The 19,999-nt window shown below is 47.9% G+C and overlaps 1 protein-coding gene across 5 annotated transcripts in view; it reads left to right on the top strand.

The window, feature by feature from the left end:
• The window catches only part of LOC119973339 (proton myo-inositol cotransporter-like), a 266,486-nt gene that overhangs the window by 217,131 nt on the left and 29,356 nt on the right, over positions 1–19,999 (top strand). For all 5 annotated transcript variants that reach the window (XR_005462283.1, XR_005462282.1, XM_038811222.1 and 2 more), the window contains exons 8-9: positions 9,763–9,884; positions 15,115–15,267. Coding sequence is in view for 3 of the 5 variants with exons in the window: in XM_038811222.1 (XP_038667150.1) it covers positions 9,763–9,884; positions 15,115–15,267 (275 nt within the window). In the remaining 2 variants the exon portion in view is untranslated. The remainder of the gene's footprint in view (positions 1–9,762; positions 9,885–15,114; positions 15,268–19,999) is intronic.

Here is a 19,999-nt window from a genome sequence, read left to right as displayed (position 1 = left end):
AGAAGTATGCCCCATGCATCATTTTCATGTGGTGGTCACACACAAGTTGAACATTCGGGGAGTGGAACCCCTTCCTGTTGCTGTAGGGCACTCCCTGACGCCCTGGTGTGCACAAGGCGACATACACGTCATCTTACCCCTTGAATAGAACATAGAACATCGAACAGTACAGCACAGAACAGGCCCTTCGGCCCTTCGGCCCTCAATGTTGTGCCGAGCCATGATCACCCCACTCAACCCAGATATCCACTAACCCAATAACCCCCCCCCCCCTGGAGCTGTGAATCATTTATGCTAACCACCATGCTACCCTGCTTGGGCATCCTGACAGTGGCAGAGAATCCTGCTGCTCGGGCACCTTGTGGGCTTGGTCCAGGGCATCCATGACTCCACAGATGCACTTTGCAGCATTTCTCAACCAACAGCCCAAGTCCCCGCTCAAGCCTTGGAATGATCCTGAGGTGTAAAAGTTCAGGACTGCGGTGACCTTGAAGGCCACCGAGAGCGAGTATCCTCCTTCTCCACCTGGTGCCACATCCACAAGGATATTAATAATTTATTAATAATCGCTTATTGTCACAAGTAGTCGTCAATGAAGTTACTGTGAAAAGCCCCTAGTGGCACCTGTTCGGGGAGGCCGGTACGAGAATCGAACCCGCGCTGCTGGCCTTGTTCTGCATTACAAGCCAGCTGTCTAGCCCGCGGTGCTAAACCAGAACAGGCACAGGTGCTGCACCATTCCCATGCTGAGGCAAAGCCTCCTGTGGCACATGCTGTTTGTCATCTGTTCGAAAGACCAGCAACACCTGCACAGATTGCGCCATTACCAGCCTCCCTCTCTGGGCCCCTCCCTGGCCGGATGGGCGCCCGGGTCCTAAGGGTGTTGGGTAGGGCTCTGCACATGGGCCGCCTCTGCCGCAGCTGCTGCCTCGGCATTCTCCATTGTCTGGCTGACTGGCCTGCCACTGCACCACGATGGCAGCTTATCATCCATATTGTGTAATTTCTAAAGAATTGTAGAGAGTGAGGGACAGTCAATCAGTGTTGGCTTACAGCCCGGTAACCTCCGGTTCCCCCATGGCTCCCCTTCCCATCCCCTGCCATCCTTTAGGATGGTGTCCAACATACCCTGCCATGTACCCTAGCCGCAGCAGGTGGCCACAGGTACCAGAGCCTGTACCCAAGACACCCACTGATAACATTACCAGGACTGGGCACTGGTTTCCTTCCAGGTGCTCACACCCACCCTCTGGTTGTGAGGATGTCCCCAATGCTGAGGTCCAGTTTTTGGATGCTGCCTTTTACATTTGTGGTTTTGACGCCTCCAGTGTTCAGGCAAGGTGTCCAGGCCTCATGGTCTGGTTGGGATGCTGGGCAGTAGCTCTCACTGACATGGCACGTGTAACGACGGGAATTCACTTGGGAGCTGTGATGTGCTCACATTACCACGATTGCCAATACCCTATTAGCAGTAGCCTTCAGCTATGTGCCCAGAGCATGGTCAGTGGGGGTTATGAGTGGTCAGTGGGACAGATGGGCAGTAGCCAGAGTCCCAGCTATGGGTACAGACAATCCATGGGTGTCATGGCAGAGCTGCAGGTGCTGGGATACCCACTCCCCCACGGTGGCGTCCCCCCCACCCCAACCCACCCCCTTCTCTCGAGCACTGGAGCAGCAATCCCACGGTCCCCAAGCTCACTGCCCAGGTTCAAAGATGGCTACCCACCTCCTTGGATCCCCACAGCAACTATTCCACCAGCTTCACATTCTTAAAAATGTGTACCTATTGGCGTCCACGTGACCACTTGCTGGGGAGGCAGTTAGATCACGGGAAGCTGTTAGATAGGGGGTTGTTCCTGTTAATTGTTTGGAGAATTGCTTTAATTGGTAATTATTGGCTTCTCGCCACGCCATGGCAGGATTTTCATCTCGCCAACTGGAGAGGGCCAGTTAGGTCGTAAACCAATTGGCGCACGGCGCGGTTCCCAATTTTGGTGTCTCCCGCAATTTATTGGCTGCGTTACGCTCAACCGCGAACGTGACGTGACCGGTACACCGCGCCCTTGTATTTGGTCCTGGCTAATCAGGTCATGGTACATTTTGTGGAAGGAGACAGAAGAATGCCTTATTCTTTGGTACAAAAGATGTAATTAAGGGAAGGAGTCAGGTCTGCCTGTGGTTTCAGTTTGCCACAGGATTTTAATCTGCCAAGAAATGCCTTTTAATTTGCTCCTAAAAGTTTGTCTCTCGGGGCTCTGCACAGAGAAAAGCAAGTAAACCTGATTGTTAACTTAAGGAATATTTGAACTACATTTCTTTGCTTAATTGGAATATATAGTGGCAGGTGCAGGGAGTAAGTTTAAGTTTTTATTTTGAGCTGTTGGAACTGTTATCTGTAACGATAATTCTTTGTTGCCAATGTGGTAAATTCTGTGTTTAAATTAAAGTTTTTTTTAACATAAAAGATACCTTTTGGTCAGTGTTATCATTCCTGTAGTACAGTCACCTTTCCTCACAGATTTGCAAATTGCAAATAGTTGGGCTCTCGTCCAGGATCCTAACACTGCTTCTGGTAGAACTGTGAGAGCTGATTCCTCATTAGCTGCTAAGCTCCAATTGCCTTGGATCCAGTTAAAACTAAACTCAAAAGGTTCTTCAAACTTAAACGTGGCTCTTGATTGCCAAGCAACAGCTCTGTCCTTCTTTACATTTGTTTGTCTTTCACATCATAAACTCTAAGCACAAATATACAATGTGACATTAAACTAAAATACCCATACATGCAAACACCTTTTTTAACATTAACCTAACTAGAATTTTAACCCTTTCTTACACAGAAACACTAAATTAAACTCTCCTAAATCAATACCTTTATTTCTAATATCCAACAATACAAACATAGATTTCTTAAAGCTACCCCTGCTTCCTGACAAAGCACAATCAAAGGACTCCTAACTGCATATTATGTTACCTTTTTTTTGGACTCTAACTCTCCTTATTTCTGATACCTCTGTGTATGTTTGACCGCGAAAGACTGCATGATAACTAAGTCCTTGCTGTTATGTTTGTTATTTTTCTTGGGTTTAGTAATTAAATTTGTTCTTGACTCAAGAGAACCTTATTGATTGGCTCCCTATTACTCTCAGCTAAAATAGATGAATACATTCTGATTTGAAAAGGGCATACATATCCTTGCAAAGAAGAAACTTAAACCTCTGCTGTGACCATATGAAAAGGTTGAATAGAGTGGAGCCAGTTCTCCTCCCCTGCACACCTGGCATTTCAAAATGGCAATATCATCATCATCATCGAGGCTTCATCCTGAAAGTGACCCTGACCTTACCAATGCATTTTCCCATGATAGCCAGAGTGTCTGCCCCCTGGGGGCTAAAACAGAAAATACATTTCCCCAAGATTCCTGAGTCCATATTGCTGCACCAACTCTCAAGCACAGCTTCAGCTTGAACTATGCTGAGATGAACACCACTGTTCCAATAGGTTACCTTCACTCCCAATGGCTCATAGCATAGAGTCATCAACTTCCACTGTTTTTTCAGCTCCTCAGAGCTTCCTCACAGCCCTCGCTACTTGAACCTGCCAACCGCAGCACTTCTACTGCTTGGTCTTTGCTGTTCTCCATAGTAGTTGCTACTGGTTGTCTGCTCCTGGTGGCTCCTTCCCCAATTCACTCTCTGGGACCTTCTCCCTTCCCCTATCCCTCAGATCCCTATTTTGAACTTCATCCCCTCTACCGATACCCTGTCCTGGTACTCCTCTCTGATATGGTGTCCCACTCCTAGGTCATATGACTAGTTTTTTGTGCTGTTCTCCCCCCCCCCCCCCCCCCCCCCCCAATCAGGCATAGTGGGCACTTGTCCCTGGACCAAAGATCTCAAATGCTGGACTGTTCATGTGCAATCCACTCCTACCACTGCCTGGCGAGGTAAATTTGGACCTCTTATCAGGTGTGACAGGATTGCAGAATCCTGATCTGACGCATTGGTTGTGGAATTACCTGGCTGTATCTGCAGCAGGCTGTTGCGACTGTTTAGCAAGCATACATGTTCTATGTTGAAGTCTTACTCGGTTACTCACCTCATTTTCTGGTATGCCTGGTCTCGTTCAACAGCATTTCAGTGAAGGACAAGCAAACCTCATTTAAAGGTTTTATCAATGCTTGCAGTTAATATGTGCCTTGGACAAATAGTATAGATTAAACAACTATAACTTGAGCATGTAATCGAGTACTTCATTGCTGTGCTTGGGGAGCACTGCATTGATGGAGGCGTCATCTTCCAGTTAGAAATTAAGTATGCCTGTTTGAGTGGGTGTAAAAGATTGAAGAATAAGAGGGGAATTTTAATGTCCTGGCTAATCCTAACAAGCACCACAAATGCAGGATAAACATTTATGTTGTTGCTGTTTGCAAAATATTGCTGTATGTAAACTAGCTGCTTGTTTGCAAAAATATATCAGAAGTGCTTCATTTTGGGATACGGCAAAGGACATGCAAGGTGCAATGGAAATGCAAGAGGATAGAAATTTTGTTTCAGGAGGTGGCACAAAATGAACTGCGTTGAATAGGCAGCCCTCTATACACATCACCTGAAATTTAATTCCAGTGACTGCAGTGGAACTGAATATTGTGTTGCATATAACAGGCCAATCAGATATAATAATAATCTTTATTGTCACAAGTAGGCTTACGTTAATATTCAAATGAAGTTACTGAATCACACTAGTCGCCACACTATGGCGTCTGTTCAAGTACACTGCAGGAGAATTCAGAATATCCAAATCAGCTAACAGCACGTCTTTCTGGGAACTTGTGGTAGGAAACCGGAGCACCTGGAGGAAACCCACGTGGCCATGGGGAGAACGTGCAGACTCTGCACAGATGGTGGCCCAAGCCGGGAATCGAATCCGGGTCCCTGGAGTTGTGAAGCAACAGTGCTAACCATATCATGCGTTTCACACCACCACATAACACGAAATTCAACCCTAAGATCTTGAATGCAAATGACTAATAGTTAAGCTCCAAGTTGTGGGGATTCTTTGTAAATCCTGAAAATAGATAAAAGAAAGAAAAACAATATATCTGGAGAAATTATGTTGGGGTGGGAAAGGTGATGGTGTGTGCCTCAAAAATAAATATTGACACTACTATATGTCTGTTTTTAAATTAACTATTTGAATTTTTTAAATTAAAACTGAAAATGTCAAAATACTCTGCAGGTTACACTGTATCTATGGAGAGTTTAAACAGTTGACATTTCACATGACCTTTCATCACTTTTGGCGTTTAAGCTAACTCTGTTTCTCTCTCCACTTGTGCTGCCACAACTGTTGAATATTTCCAGCATTTTCAGTAGATTTCCAGCACAAGCATTATTTTGCTTTTCTTAAAAATAAATTGGAAAACCTTTCCAGCTTAAATAGCCATAGATTGAGAAGCAAAGTAAACACTATGGAAAGATAAATTTGGAAGAGTAATGCATTTAATTTGGAACAGTAAGCCAAAGAGGGGCACAAATTCAAACTAAGAAAGGGGAAATTTAGAATTAATCAGCATTTTGTTCTTAATGCAAACAATGATGAAGTGGACAACTGGAGTCTGAATTTTCTTTTACATCACTGCTGTCTGGCGGGGTTAGGACCTGCGGGTTTCCCCGGTTCGGCAGCCGGGTGTTCCTCGCTGGCGCGTCTTCAACATTCGTGGGATTCTCCGTTCCGGCCACCTGTCAATGGGATTTCCCATTGTGGCCACTCACGCTGCCGGGAAACCCAAGGGCGTGGGTGTGCTACCAGCAGAATGGAGAATCCTGTTTAGAGAGGTGAACTAAAATGGGCCAAATGTCATCATTTATATTATGTGAACTAGTGGAAAGTTTAATGCCTGTTGATAATGTGTAATACAAAAAAATGTATTGGAAAGGGGGTGAGTGGCTGACATAAATAGGATATGAGGAATCTGAGATTTAGTTTGAGTGGCAAATCATGTAAAGGTATTGTAGAGAAGCAATAATGTAGAGGAGGTAAATTCAATTTCATCTGGTTTTTGATCGTTGCCTCTGGAAATGCTGTCTGCTTGTGGTGATGTGCTTCTTTTCATGGCATAGCTGAAGTTTATATTCACAGGCTAATACACAGAAGCTTGCATTAATGTCAATATTTTAATAGGGGAATGAATATCAGTGCTCGTGTATCATCGAATTTACCGTGCAGAAAAAAGGCCATCGAGTCTGCACCAGCCCTTGGAAAGAGCACCATACCGAAGGCACCAGCTCCATCCTATCCCCGTATCCCCACTTAACCTTTTTGGACACTATGGGGCAATTTAGCCTGGTCAATTTAGCCTGGCCAATCCACCTCTCCTGCACATCTTTGGACTGTGGGAGGAAACCAGAGCACCCGGAGGAAATCTACGCAGACACAGGAAGAATGTGCAAACTCCACACAGATAGTGACCCAAGCCGGGAATCGAACCTGGACGCTGGAGCGGTGAAGCAACTGTGCTAACCACTGTGCTACCATGCCGCCCTGTACTGTAATGCTCGGAAATAAATTTGACAATATTTACGTATTTTTGTTTTTGTTGTGCGCTGTTCTGTGCAACTTCAATTACTGAAAATAAGAGCATGATTTAATGGCCACGTTGAGGCTGTTAGATTGCCGGAGAGGCCAAAAATGAGAAACGTGCCGGGTACCGGTTTACGATCTAACTGGCCCGCTCCTGTTGGAGAAATCAGGAAATTTTCGTAGTCTGGCAAGAAACCAATAATCACCACTTAAGGCCAATGTTCATACAATTAGTGGGAACAACCCCCTATCTAACGGCCTCCCGTGATCTACTGCCCCTCCGCAGCAAGTGGTCACGCGGGCATCGATTAGTACAACTTTTTTAAATGTGAAGTTGGCGGAAGGACTGCGATTGGGATCCGAGCAGGTTAGTAGCCATCTTTGCTCCTGGGCAATGAGCCCAGGGGCACTTGGGTTGCTGCGCCGGGATCCCCCAGGGGGCTGGTCTCGGTCGGGGTAGCTCGCCATCGGTGGTGGGAGAGTGCCCACCTCTGGGCAGGGTAGGGAGGGTGGGGAACGAGATGGGGTCAGCCATATCACCTCCTGGATCGTGTGTTTCCATTCCGGGGGCAACCCCAACTCTTGCCTGTCTGGCCCAATGACAACCCATAACTTTCACTGACAGCGGAGGCCTCTTGCCTCGTGGCTAAGGCAATTGCTCATTGGGAATTGGCAATCGTACTTGAGTGAGCACTTCACAGCTCCCTCATGGATTCCCGTGAGTAGGCGTGGCATGTAGCATGTGGGAGATATTGCCTGGCATCCCAATCAGATCACGATGCTTGGACACTGTGCCTGAACACTGCGGGAGGCAACACCACAGATGCACCTGGCAACATCTGAACACCCAGGGGCTGGACCACAGTAGTGAGGACATTTCGGTGACCAGGTGGTGGGTATGTGCACCGGGAGGGGACTAGCACCTGGTTCAGGTAACGTCATGTGTGGGTGTCTGGGGTCCGGTGACCAGGGACCCCCGATGTGGCCGGGGGTGCATGGGTAGGGGGTGTCGGATGGCAGGGTATGGGGTGGGGGGCGCAATGGGGGAATAGAGTGTCCCGGGGTGGAAAACACTGCTGTTTGTCAGTCTCACACCCTCTCCAATTCATTACAGATATTACACGGAATGGATGATATGTTGGATCCTGCCTCGGCTGCCATTGTCAGGCTGATAGCATGCCAGGCGGCCAGATGCCGGAGTAGATGGCGGTAATAGCGTCAACAGAGGCTCACGGCAGCGGTCCATGTGCAGGGCCCCACCCCACACCCTGAGGACCTAGAAAATAGAACATAGAACTTAGTGCAGAAGGAGGCCATTCGGTCCATCGAGTCTGCACCAAACCAGTTAAGCCATCACTTCCACCCTATCCCCGTAACCCAATAACCCCTCCTAACCGTTTTTGGTCACTAAGGGTAATTTATCATGTCCAATCCACCTAACCTGCACGTCTTTGAACTGTGGGAGGAAACCGGAGCATCCAGAGGAAATCCACGGGGAGAACGTGCAGACTCCGCACAGACAGTGACCCAGCAGGGAATCGAACCTGGGACCCTGGCGCTGTGAAGCCACAGTACTAATCACTTGTGCTACCGTGCTGCCCTGGTAGCCCATCAGATAAACAGACCCAGAGGGGGGAAGACAGCAACAGCCCAAGGTGTACAGGCATCACGTGTGTCACTGGTGGTTCCACCTCAACAAGGGGACGGTGAGGCACCTGTGTCATTCTTGCGGACTTGGCACCATGTGGTGTTGGAGGATATTTGCTCCCGGTGGCTGTCAAGGTCACCGCAGCCCTGAACGTTTATGCTTCAGGATCATTCCAAGACTTGAATGGGGTCTTGTGCAGCGTCTCACAAGCTGCAGCGCACAAGTGCATCCGTGAGGTCATGGATGCCCTATTTGCCTGGACAGCTAACTATATAAACTTTGACATAGACCAGGTCCAACAAGATGCTCGTGAAGAAGTATTCTCAGCCACTGCCTGGATGCCCCAGGTCCAGGGGGTAATAGATGGCATGCATGTCGCCTTGTGCTCACCAGGCTACCTGGGAGTGCCCTTCATCAACCGGAAGGGGATCCACTTCCTGAATGTCCAGCTCATGTGAGACCACCACATGAAGATCATGCACATGTCTGCACTCTTCTCAGGGTGTGTGCACAACAGCCACATCCTGGGGCAGTCAGACACCCCACCCTCTTTGACGGACACCCCAGGATGGCCAGTTGGCTCTGGGGGATAAGGGGTACCCACTGAGGATCTAACTAATGACACCAGTACAGAGGCCGATGACCGATGCGGAGATCCAATACTCTGGGGGTACATGCAGCCACCCCCCAGAGATTCAGCAGTGGGGTGACATGCTGGAGGTGGAGGAACATGTGGCCACCACCGAGGAGGCGCTGGACCAGGAGAGGCTGGAGGACAAGCCCGGGACAGACCTGCAGGACCACCCTCCCAGGGTCTGTGTAACATTACTCCAGGGTGATGGGACTGTGTCTGTGCTCTCAGGTCACTGTTGAGAGCAGGGTGGTGATGATAACCGCCTGAGTGTTGGTCCTGCGGGGGCAGGTTGCGGTCCAAAGAGGCAGTCAAGACCGCCATGCCCAGGGAGCTGGGGCAGGGGAATAGTTCTCTGCCCGCATTGCGGAAGAAAATGCCAGAGACGTCATATTTTTTAAGGCTGGACATGTGTTCCCAACAGCCCCAATCCACCGATGGTGCTGCCCCATTCTCCCAACCCCTCTCACCATCCTCCATCTCGCACCCCTCCCACCCACCCCCAGTGCCCTCTGTGTTTCTCAGCCTGCTTAACTTTTCATGCTCTACCGCCGTGACTAGGTGTGTCCCCAGGATGCACATCCGAATTGGAGGCAGCCTGTTGCCTACCATATCCTGTGGCCTTTAATGTCCATGATGGGCATCTTCTGTGGGCCCTGGGGCCAGAGGCCCCAGCCCACTTGCCGGCAGCACATGCCCCGCCGTGCCACCCTCTTCCGGGAACTGACTCAGAGATGCGGCATTGTCAGGTGGGTCTCATGGGGAGCTGGTGGGAGCTGGTGGCCGCCGCTGCCCCTGTAATTGTGTTTTGAGAATTTTAAGATTATTTTTCAAATTTGCGATTTCATATCAGTTATTTTATGAATGATGTTCTCCATTACAATATTCTATTGTTTTTTCGTAGATGCAGCAATGCTTCAGAGTTTAAGAAGGAAGGATTATCTTGGGCATACAACTTCTGCCCCACAGTATATTCCTGGACAGCGTTATTGGGTCTTATCCTTTACCTTATCTTTTTTGCACCTGGTACGAATTACTTTAATATGATAGTCTTTCAATTATTTGTATTGTACCATATTAATTAATAGTAGTGAGTTCTAATTAAATATTGCATATTTTTTCATTTTAATGGGACAAGCTAGGTTTTTTGGGAGCTGGTGCAGACACGATGGGCCAAATGGCTTCTTGTGCTGTAAATAACATACAAAGTGGAAGGAAAATCTATTCTGCATAAATAGAACATGACTTAAAGTTGCAATTGGTGAGGTTCAGATTTTGCAGTCAGGGTGATGAAGGAATTGTACACTATTCATGTTGCTGAGATATGCTCAGTGTTCGCACAGTATTCCTGAGTGTAGATTTTCAATACTTTTTGTTTCCTTTTCATTCATGGGATGTGATTTGGTGACGAACCCCTGCAACAATGTTCACTGTTCCAAATGCAGTAGGACCTAGAGAATATCTAGGCTTGAGCTGACAAATGGCAATTTGTACCACACCAGTGTTGGGCGATAACCATCTCCAAAAAGAGAAAATCTATCCATAGTCCCTTGACATTCAATAGCATTACCATTGCTGTATCTGCCAGTATCAAAATCCTGGGGGTTACCACTGACCAGAAGCTAAACTGGACCAGCCATCTCAGTAACGTTGCTCCAAGAGCAGGTCAGAGGCTAGGATTCCTGCGGCGAGTAACTCACCTCCTGACTCCCAAAGTACCATCCAGGGAATAGCTGCCCCTTTGATTAACACCCTTCCACAAATATTCACCCCTTCCTCCACCAATGCACAGTGGGAGCAGTTTGTATCATAAACAAGAAGCACTGCAGGAACTCGCTACAGCTTCTTAAGCTGCACCTTCCAAAACTACCTAGTAGCTCAAGGGAAGCAGAAACATGGAAACACCACTACCTGGAAATTCCCTTCCAAATCACTAACCATCCTGGCTTAGAACTATATCACTATTCCTTTGTTGTCACTGTAACTCCCTCCCAAACATCACTATGTGTAAGTGTAACACATGGATTCTAGCAGTTCAAGAAAGCAACTACCACCACCTTCTCAAGGACAATTACGGATGGGAAATAAATGCTGGCTTAACGAGTGACACCCACATCCTTTAAAATGAATTTTTAAAATGTCGTGGTGGTGCAAACAGCCACACCCATCTTCCTTTGTGCAGGAATTGATTCCAGATAGTGGAGAGTTCTTGATACCACACTAGGTCAAATGCTGCCTTGATGTTAAAAGCAGTCACTCTCACCATACTATTGAAAGCTCTTTTGCCTATGTTTGGATCAGGGCTACATTGAGGATTGGAGCTGTGTGACCCTGGTGAACCCCCAACTGAGCATTGATAAGCATGTTATTGCTGAATAAATTTTGATGGATAGCACTGTCAATTACACCTTCCAGCACTTAGCTGGTTGAGATGAAGCTGATAATCGGGCAAACAATTCAATGCGGTGCCCAGTACAGCGACTCTGTGGGATCAATGAGCAGGACAAGAAAGAGTAAGGCTCTTCGACCAATTCCTAAACCTGGAAGCATAAATTAGATTTAAATAGTGTACAGAAAGTGACATGAAGATTGGGAAAGACAGATGTTGTTTAAAAAAAAAAGATCAGAAGCAAACAGTAAAATGAATTGTTTTAATTTTTTTAAAGAATCTCCCACACCACGTTTTGAAGGAATGAGTCGCCTTTCCAGAACTCAGTAAGGTGTTTGAATTCTCGTGGTTAAAAAATTCACTTCCTCCTGAATATGCAAAATTAACATTTTGTGGTGTACTCAGTGAGTAAATACCACAATTTTCAGCTATTGGATTTATTTCTGTGATAGGCTATTGGTGCGGATTGCAGCAGCATATCCTGTGCAAGAATAGGGTATCTGGCAGCAGCTCCTGGATTTCAGCAGCTAACTGCACATGGGGGTCTATGTGCAACCCCCACTAAATGTTTTTGCCTCTTGGTGTTTCTCAGCTCTACCCATACAGATTCCACATCATTGTAAATAATATCCTATCTCACTATTGCGTTAATTTCCTCTTTAACCAGCAATGCAATCCTTTTCCCGTTTGGCTGTCCTTCCTAACTACTGACTATCCCTGGGTGTTCAATTCCTATCCCTGGTCACCTGACAGCCATGTCTCCGTAATTCTGACTATATCATACCCGTTTAAATCTATTTGGATAATTAGTTCATCCATTTTTTTTGAATGCTCTGTGCATTAAGACTTTTCTTCTTCAGATTCCTTGTCCCGTTTTCCATTATTTTTCACTGTAGCCCTGTTTGATCCTGACCCTTGATTTCTCTATCAATCCCTTTTCTTATTCCCTTTTCTGTCTTTTGTTCTTGTCTGTGTTTCCCCTCCTCTGACTCCTTGCATAGGTTTCTACCTGTCTGACATTTTAATTCAAAACCTGCCCAACCACTCTAATAAATAAACCCCTCGAATGTCAGTCCCAGTCCTGCCCAGATGTTTGTACTGGTCTGTCCCCCAGAACCATTCCCACGGTCCCAGGAATCCAAATCCCTCCCCTTGCATCATTCCTTCAGTCACTTACTCATTTGATATTTCCTGCTATTTCTGCTCTGATTAACACATGGCGGTGCTAGTTTTCCTGAGACCATTACCTTTTGAGGTCCTACTTTTCAGCATACCTCCTAGCTCTGCGATATTTTGCTTTTAGGACCTCATCGCTTTATTTTACTATGTCATTTGTTCCAATGTGTACCACAGCCACTGGTTGTTCACCCTCACCCACCAGAATGTCTTATAGCCACTGAGACATCCTTGACTCTAGTGCCAGGGAGGCAACACAACATTTTGGAGTCTCATTTGCAGCAGAGAACTGTCTATTTATTTCCCTTCCAATTGAATCTCCTATAACTATTGCATTCCCACACTTTTTACTCCTTCCAGAGTCAACCATGGTGCAATGAATTTGTCACTGCTTTCTCCTGAGAGACCATTCCTCCCCAACATTATCCAAAGCAGTATATCTGTTTTGCAGGGTAATTTCCACAGGAGCTTCCTGCACTGTCTGCATAGTCCTTTTGTTCTGCCTGGTGGTCACCCATTCCCTTCCTGCCTGTGGAGTCTTAGCCTATGGTGTGACCACTTCTCTATACGTGTTTTCCACAATACTCTCCACCTCGAGGGTGCTACATGGTTTCGCCAGACTCTGCTCCAGCTCTGAAAGCTGGGCTTCCTGCACACATCTGCAGCTGGGGACACTTCCTGCACACATGCTGGTCCCGGGCGCTGAGAATGTTCCTGATTTCCCACATACAGCAGGAGGAGCACACCATGGCTTTGAGATCTCCTGCCATACTTACCCCAAACCTTTTCAAAGATACTTAAAATCAAAAAAATTCAATAACTCTAGGGGCCCTTTTTCTCTGGCCCTCATTACTACAATATATCCCTTACAAACTGTAGAGTGCAACATATGGACCTTACAAACTATAAGAGATAGAGATAAATACTTACCCAACTGTATTCACCCAATCAGCTGCTCCCTCTTCCTGCATCACCTCAAGAGCTCCAAACTCAAAACTGGCATTCTGCTCTCAGACGCACTTGTTTACATGCTCTTTTATCTCCCCGGCTCCATTCCCAGTCTTCCTTTTTCTCATGCTCTTTTATCTTCCCAGCTCTGCACCCAGTCTTGCTCTTCCTCGTGCTCCTTTAACCTCCCAGCTCCATTCTCAGTCTCACTCCTTCTTGCACTTTTATCTCCCAAGCTCCGCTGCAAAGAGAATGCCTTCATGAGATTCTTGATATGCCACCTTTCCTGGTTGACTGTTCCTTTCTGACGAATAGTTTCCAGGTTACAGGGGATTATTCTGTACTATTGTCAGGAGTTTTTAATGGCCAGGTGTTAATTGTTCAATGCTATTTGTAGTTATGGAGTAATAATCAAAAAATGATTGCCGCAGAATTGATTCCACGAGGATAACAAAGGGTTAACCTTTTGTTCGTCTTGCCTGTTTAATTTCTTCGATCTTGCCCTGGAAATTGTATTGACGTCTGAAATGGAAACAGCACAGTGCCCTCTGAAAGGCACCTGGAGTACAGTGTACAGTTTTAGTCCCCTTACTTAAGAAAGAGTCTAATTGCATTTGAATAGTTTCGAGAAGGTTCATTCAATTGATTCTTGGAACAAAGGGGGTTATCTTATGAGGAAAGGTTTCGCAAATTTCACCTGTAGTCATTGGAGTTTAGAAGAATGAGGGGTGATCTAATTGAAACACAAGCTCCTGAGGGAACATGACAGGATGGATGCTGAGAGGATGTTTCTGTGGGAGAGACTAGAACTAGGGGGTACAGTTTTTTTTTTTAAAGAGATCTCCCATTTAAGATGAAGATAAGGGAGTTTTTTTGCACTCAAGGACTTGTTAGCTTGTGGAATTATCTTCTCCAGAGAGCAATGGAGGCAGGGTCATTGAATATTTTTAAGGTGTGGACAGGGTAAGGAACTGCATTATCAGATTGAAGGATTGCTAAATAATTGCTGAAATAACAAATTAAATCTAATAATATCAAAGGAATTGAGAGGGAATTAAGAAGCAGAATGAAAATGTACAAAAATATTATTGATTTTTTAAAAAACTTCATTATTAAAAACTGAAGGAACGTGACTCCACACTAGTAACAGTTAATTTCCAATACCAGGGATCAGTTGACAACAATTAATTTATCACATTATTTAAAATGATACATGGACTGAAATGGCAAGCCAAACTTTGTGTAAGTTTAGTTTGTATCTACTATGCAAGAGAATATTACACCCTTTTTGTGAATAGTGCACCCAGAACAGCAGTTTCTAGGGCAGCACAGTGGCATGGTGGTTAGTACTGCTGGTTCACGGTGCCGAGGAGCTGGACTCCATCCCAGGCCCAGGTCACTGTCCGTGTGGAGTTTGCACATTCTCCTCGTGTATTCATGGGTCTCAGCCCCACAACCCAAAAAGATGTGCCGGGTAGGTGAATTGGCCATGCTAAAGTGCCCCTTAATTAGAAAATTGGATACTCTAAATTTATTTTTAAAAAGCTATTTCTAGATCTTCACTACTAATTATGCATCTGCTTTTGATTGAAATTGTGTTTTGATTTGCACATACAGAACAATGAACACCATTAGACTCCCTGTTACCTTGACAGGAAAGTTTTGGCCATTGTCAGGAAAACCTTTATCTGGAAATTGGAAATACTTGTATCAATAGTGCTCAAGATTATTGTTGTTTTTCAGGAATGGGTTCTATGCCTTGGACGGTGAATTCTGAAATATATCCAATGTGGGCACGAAGTACCGGGAATGCTTGTTCTTCTGGAGTCAACTGGATTTTCAATGTCCTTGTATCAGTGTCATTTTTGCATTTGGCACAGCATCTTACTTATTATGGTAGGGGTGAATTTTATTTCACAACATTTTCTATTTTAATATATAATTGTTAAATTAAATTTTTATACTCCATTCAACAGTGACCTCAGTTCGAAAAATAACATGATAAACAATTATTTTTTTTTTAAATAATTTTTATTGGAATTTTTTGAAAAATATATATCAACAAAACAATAATAATAATAAACACCCCCCCCCGGCACCCGTAACAACGCAAATAACAAACCCCCCCCACCCCCCCAAACCCAATAAACAACAAAATAAATTCACAATAAGCAAATTAACTTAAACACTATCCCCCTAAACCCCCCCCCCCCCCGGGTTGCTGCTGTTGCTGACCTAGTACCTTATCGTTGAGCCAGAAAGTTGAGGAAAGGCTGCCACCTCCTAAAGACCCCTTGTACCGACCCCCTCAGGGCGAATTTGACCCCCTCCAGCTGAATGAATCCCGCCATGTCATTAATCCAGGTCTCCACGCTCGGAGGTCTCGCATCTTTCCACTGCAGCAAGATCCTCCGCCGGGCTACTAGGGACGCAAAGGCCAAAACATTGGCCTCTTTCGCCTCCTGCACTCCCGGCTCCACCCCAACCCCAAATATCGCGAGTCCCCAGCCTGGCCTGACCCTGGATCCCACCACCCTCGACACCGTCCTCGCCGCCCCCTTCCAGAACTCCTCCTTCTGGGCATGCCCAGAACATATGGGCATGGTTCGCTGGACACCCCGAACACCTGACGCACCTATCTTCGTCCCCAAAGAACCTACTCATCGTAGATCCGGACATGTGGGCCCGGTGCAGCACCTTGAACTGGATGAGACTAAGCCTCGCACATGAAGAGGAGGAGTTCACCCTCTCCAGGGCGTCCGCCCATGTCCCTTCTTCAATCTGCTCCCCCAGCTCCACCTCCCACTTAGCCTTCAGCTCCTCTACCGACGCCTCCCCCACCTCCTGCATTACCTGGTAGATGTCAGACACCTTCCCATCCCTGACCCACACCCCCGAACGCACCCTATCCCATACCCCCCGCGGGGGCAGCAAAGGGAACCCCTCCACCTGTCGCCTAGCAAACGCCTTGACCTGAAGGTACCTGAACATATTCCCCGGGGGGAACTCAAACTTTTCCTCCAGTTCACCAAAGCTCGCGAACCTGCCGTCAATAAACAGATCTCCCAACTTCCTAATGCCCGCCCTGTGCCACCCCAGGAACCCGCCATCCATGTTCCCTGGGACAAACCGGTGGTTCCCCCGCAGCGGGGCCTCCACCGAGCCCTCCACTTCCCCCCCCCCCCCCCCCCCGTGTCGCCTCCACTGCCCCCAAATTTTGAGGGTAGCCGCCACCACCGGGCTCGTAGTGTACCTCGTTGGAGGGAGCGGCAGCGGCGCCGTTACCAGTGCCTTCAGGCTCGTGCCTCCACAGGACGCCATCTCCATCCGTTTCCATGCTGCCCCCTCCCCATTCATTACCCACTTACGTACCATCGAGACGTTAGCCGCCCAATAGTACCCAGAGAGGTTGGGCAGCGCCAGCCCCCCTCTATCCCTGCCCCGCTCCAAAAAGACCCTCCTTACCCTCGGAGTCCCGTGCGCCCAAACAAATCCCAGAATGCTGCTGTTCACCCTCCTAAAAAAGGCCCTCGGAACGAAAATGGGGAGGCACTGAAACAAAAACAAAAACCTCTGGAGCACCGTCATTTTAACGGACTGTACTCTACCCGCCAATGACAGCGGCAGCATGTCCCACCTTTTAAATTCCTCCTCCATCTGCTCCACCAACCTAGTAAAATTGAGCTTGTGCAGAGTCCCCCAGCTCCTAGCCACCTCAACCCCCAGGTACCTAAAACTCCTCACTGCCCTCTTTAGCGGGAGCCTACCAATCCCCTCCTCCTGATCTCCCGGGTGTACGACAAACAGCTCACTCTTGCCCAGGTTCAATTTATATCCCGAGAAATTCCCGAACTCAGCAAGAATCTCCATCACCTCCGGCATTCCCCCCACCGGGTCTGCTACATACAACAGCAAGTCGTCCGCATACAGCGACACTCGGTGCTCCTCCCCACCTCGCACCAAACCCCTCCACCTCCTCGACTCTCTGAGAGCCATGGCAAGAGGCTCAATTCCCAACGCAAACAGCAAGGGGGACAGGGGGCACCCCTGCCTCGTCCCACGGTGGAGCCTGAAGTACTCGGACCTCCTCCTATTTGTCGCTACACTCGCCATCGGGGCCTCATACAGCAACCTCACCCATTTAATAAACCCCACCCCAAACCCGAACCTCTCCCAACACCTCCCACAAGTACCCCCACTCAACCCTGTCAAAGGCCTTCTCCGCATCCAATGCCACCACAATCTCCGCCTCTCCTTCTGCTGCCGGCATCATTATCACATTTAGCAGCCTTCGCACGTTAGTGTTCAGCTGCCTCCCCTTCACAAAACCCGTCTGATCTTCATGTACCACCCCCGGCACCCAGTCCTCTATTCTAGTGGCCAAGATCTTCACCAGCAACTTGGCGTCTACATTCCGCAGTGAAATCGGCCTGTATAATCCGCACTGCAAGGGGTCCTTATCACGCTTCAGGATCAGGGAGATTAGCGCCCGAGACATCGTCGGGGGCAGAACACCCCCCTCCCATGCCTCGTTGAAGGTCCTAACCAACAGGGGGCCCAGCAGGTCCGCGTATTTCTTATAAAATTCAACCGGGAACCCATCCGGTCCCGGCGCCTTCCCCGACTGCATGTGGCCAATCCCACTGACCAGCTCCTCCAACTCGATCGGTGCCCCAAGTTCCTCCACCTGCTCCTCCTGCACCCTTGGAAATCGGAGCCTGTCCAAAAAACTCTCCATTCCCCCTCCCACCGCCGGCAGCTCCGACCGGTACAGTTCCCTATAAAATCCCTAAAGACCTTATTCACCTCTGCCCCCTGCCGCAGCACATTCCCATCTCTATCCTTCACTCCACCAATCTCCCTAGCCGCGTCCCGCTTACGAAGCTGATGCGCCAGCATCCTGCTCGCCTTCTCTCCATACTCATAGACCGCTCCCTGCGCCTTCCTCCACTGCGCCTTCCTCCACCCGCACCAACTCCTCCCTGGCCAACCCAGCAGCAACCCGGTATCTCACCCCCCTCCCCCAGGCTAGGACCCCTCCTGGCCGCGACTCTCCCTCCACTGTACTCCCGTGAGCCAGCTGACTTCTGCTGACCCCGGCAGCTCCCGCTCTAACTCCGACCCCTCCCGATATGAGGTCACCCCTTCTCCCCTGCATCAGCTCCTTGGCACCGCTTCAGCGCTGGAAACCCTGTCTAATAACCACACCCCTCGCCACCAGCTCCACCCCCTCGTCCCGCAGCGCGGGAAACCAGAGAAAAGCCCGCGCTTTCACACTGCCCCACCCCACCAACGCAGCTCCCAAACAGCAGTCCCAACCCAACCACCAACTCCGTACAAACAAAGACACAGATCAACCACAAACCCCAGTACCCACCTTAGAACACAAAACCATAACCCACATCGTCCGAAAGCGAGAGAAAAAACAGAAATAAACAGAATAACCCGCTACAGCATAAACAATGATACAGAAATAGAAAAACTCCCACAGCCCCCGATCTCTAGTTCGAGTCCAACTTTTCAGCCTGCACAAAGGCCTACGCTTCCTCCGGGGACTCAAAGTAGTGATGCCGGTCCTTGTAGGTGACCCACAGGCGCGCAGGCGGCAACATGTCGAACTTCACTTTGGGGCAGCAGGGTAGCATGGTGGTTAGCATAAATGCTTCACAGCTCCAGGGTCCCAGGTTCGATTCCCGGCTGGGTCACTGTCTGTGTGGAGTCTGCACGTCCTCCCCCTGTGTGCGTGGGTTTCCTCCGGGTGCTCCGGTTTCCTCCCACAGTCCAAAGATGTGCGGGTTAGGTGGATTGGCCATGCTAAATTGCCCGTAGTGTCCTAATAAAAAAGTCAGGTTAAGGGGGGGGTTGTTGGGTTACGGCTATAGGGTGGATACGTGGGTTTGAATAGGGTGATCATGGCTCGGCACAACATTGAGGGCCGAAGGGCCTGTTCTGTGCTGTACTGTTCTATGTTCTATGTTCACCTGCTTACATATGGTAAACAATAATAACATATGCAAATTATTCTAATGCTATGAAGGCTTGTATTTTATAAGCATGTAAGTACCTCATGAAGAGTCAACCTTGAACTGAATAGAAATTCAGAATGCAGCATCTAAATTCGAACATGCATTCAAAATATGAAGTGGGAGCGGGCCATTCGGCCCCATGAGCCTCTTCTACCATTCAAAACCTAAGACTCCCTCTTGCAACTGGAACCTCAACTTCCTGATCCATAGACCACAATCAGTAAGGATAAACAACAACTCACTACCAGGGTCCCGCAAGGATGCATAATTAACCCCTCTACTATACTCCCTATACACACACGACTGTGTGGCAAAACTTGGCTCCAACTCCATCTACAAGTTTGCTGATGACACGACCATAGTGGGTCTGATCTTAAACAATGATGAGTCAGAGTACAGGAGGGAGTGGTGTAACAACAACAATCTCTCCCTCAAATGTCAGCAAAACTAAAGAGCTGGTCATTGAATTCAGGGAGCGAAGTATTGTACACACCCCTGTCTGGTGAATTCAGGGAGCGAAGTATTGTACACACCCAACTGCACCAATGGTGCCGAGGTGGAGTTGGTTGACAGCTTCAAATTCCTAGGTGTGCACATCACCA

The sequence above is a fragment of the Scyliorhinus canicula genome, chromosome 11 (assembly GCF_902713615.1).
Source record: "Scyliorhinus canicula chromosome 11, sScyCan1.1, whole genome shotgun sequence".
NCBI lineage: Eukaryota > Metazoa > Chordata > Chondrichthyes > Carcharhiniformes > Scyliorhinidae > Scyliorhinus > Scyliorhinus canicula.
This window is presented reverse-complemented; position numbering and strand designations above follow the sequence as displayed.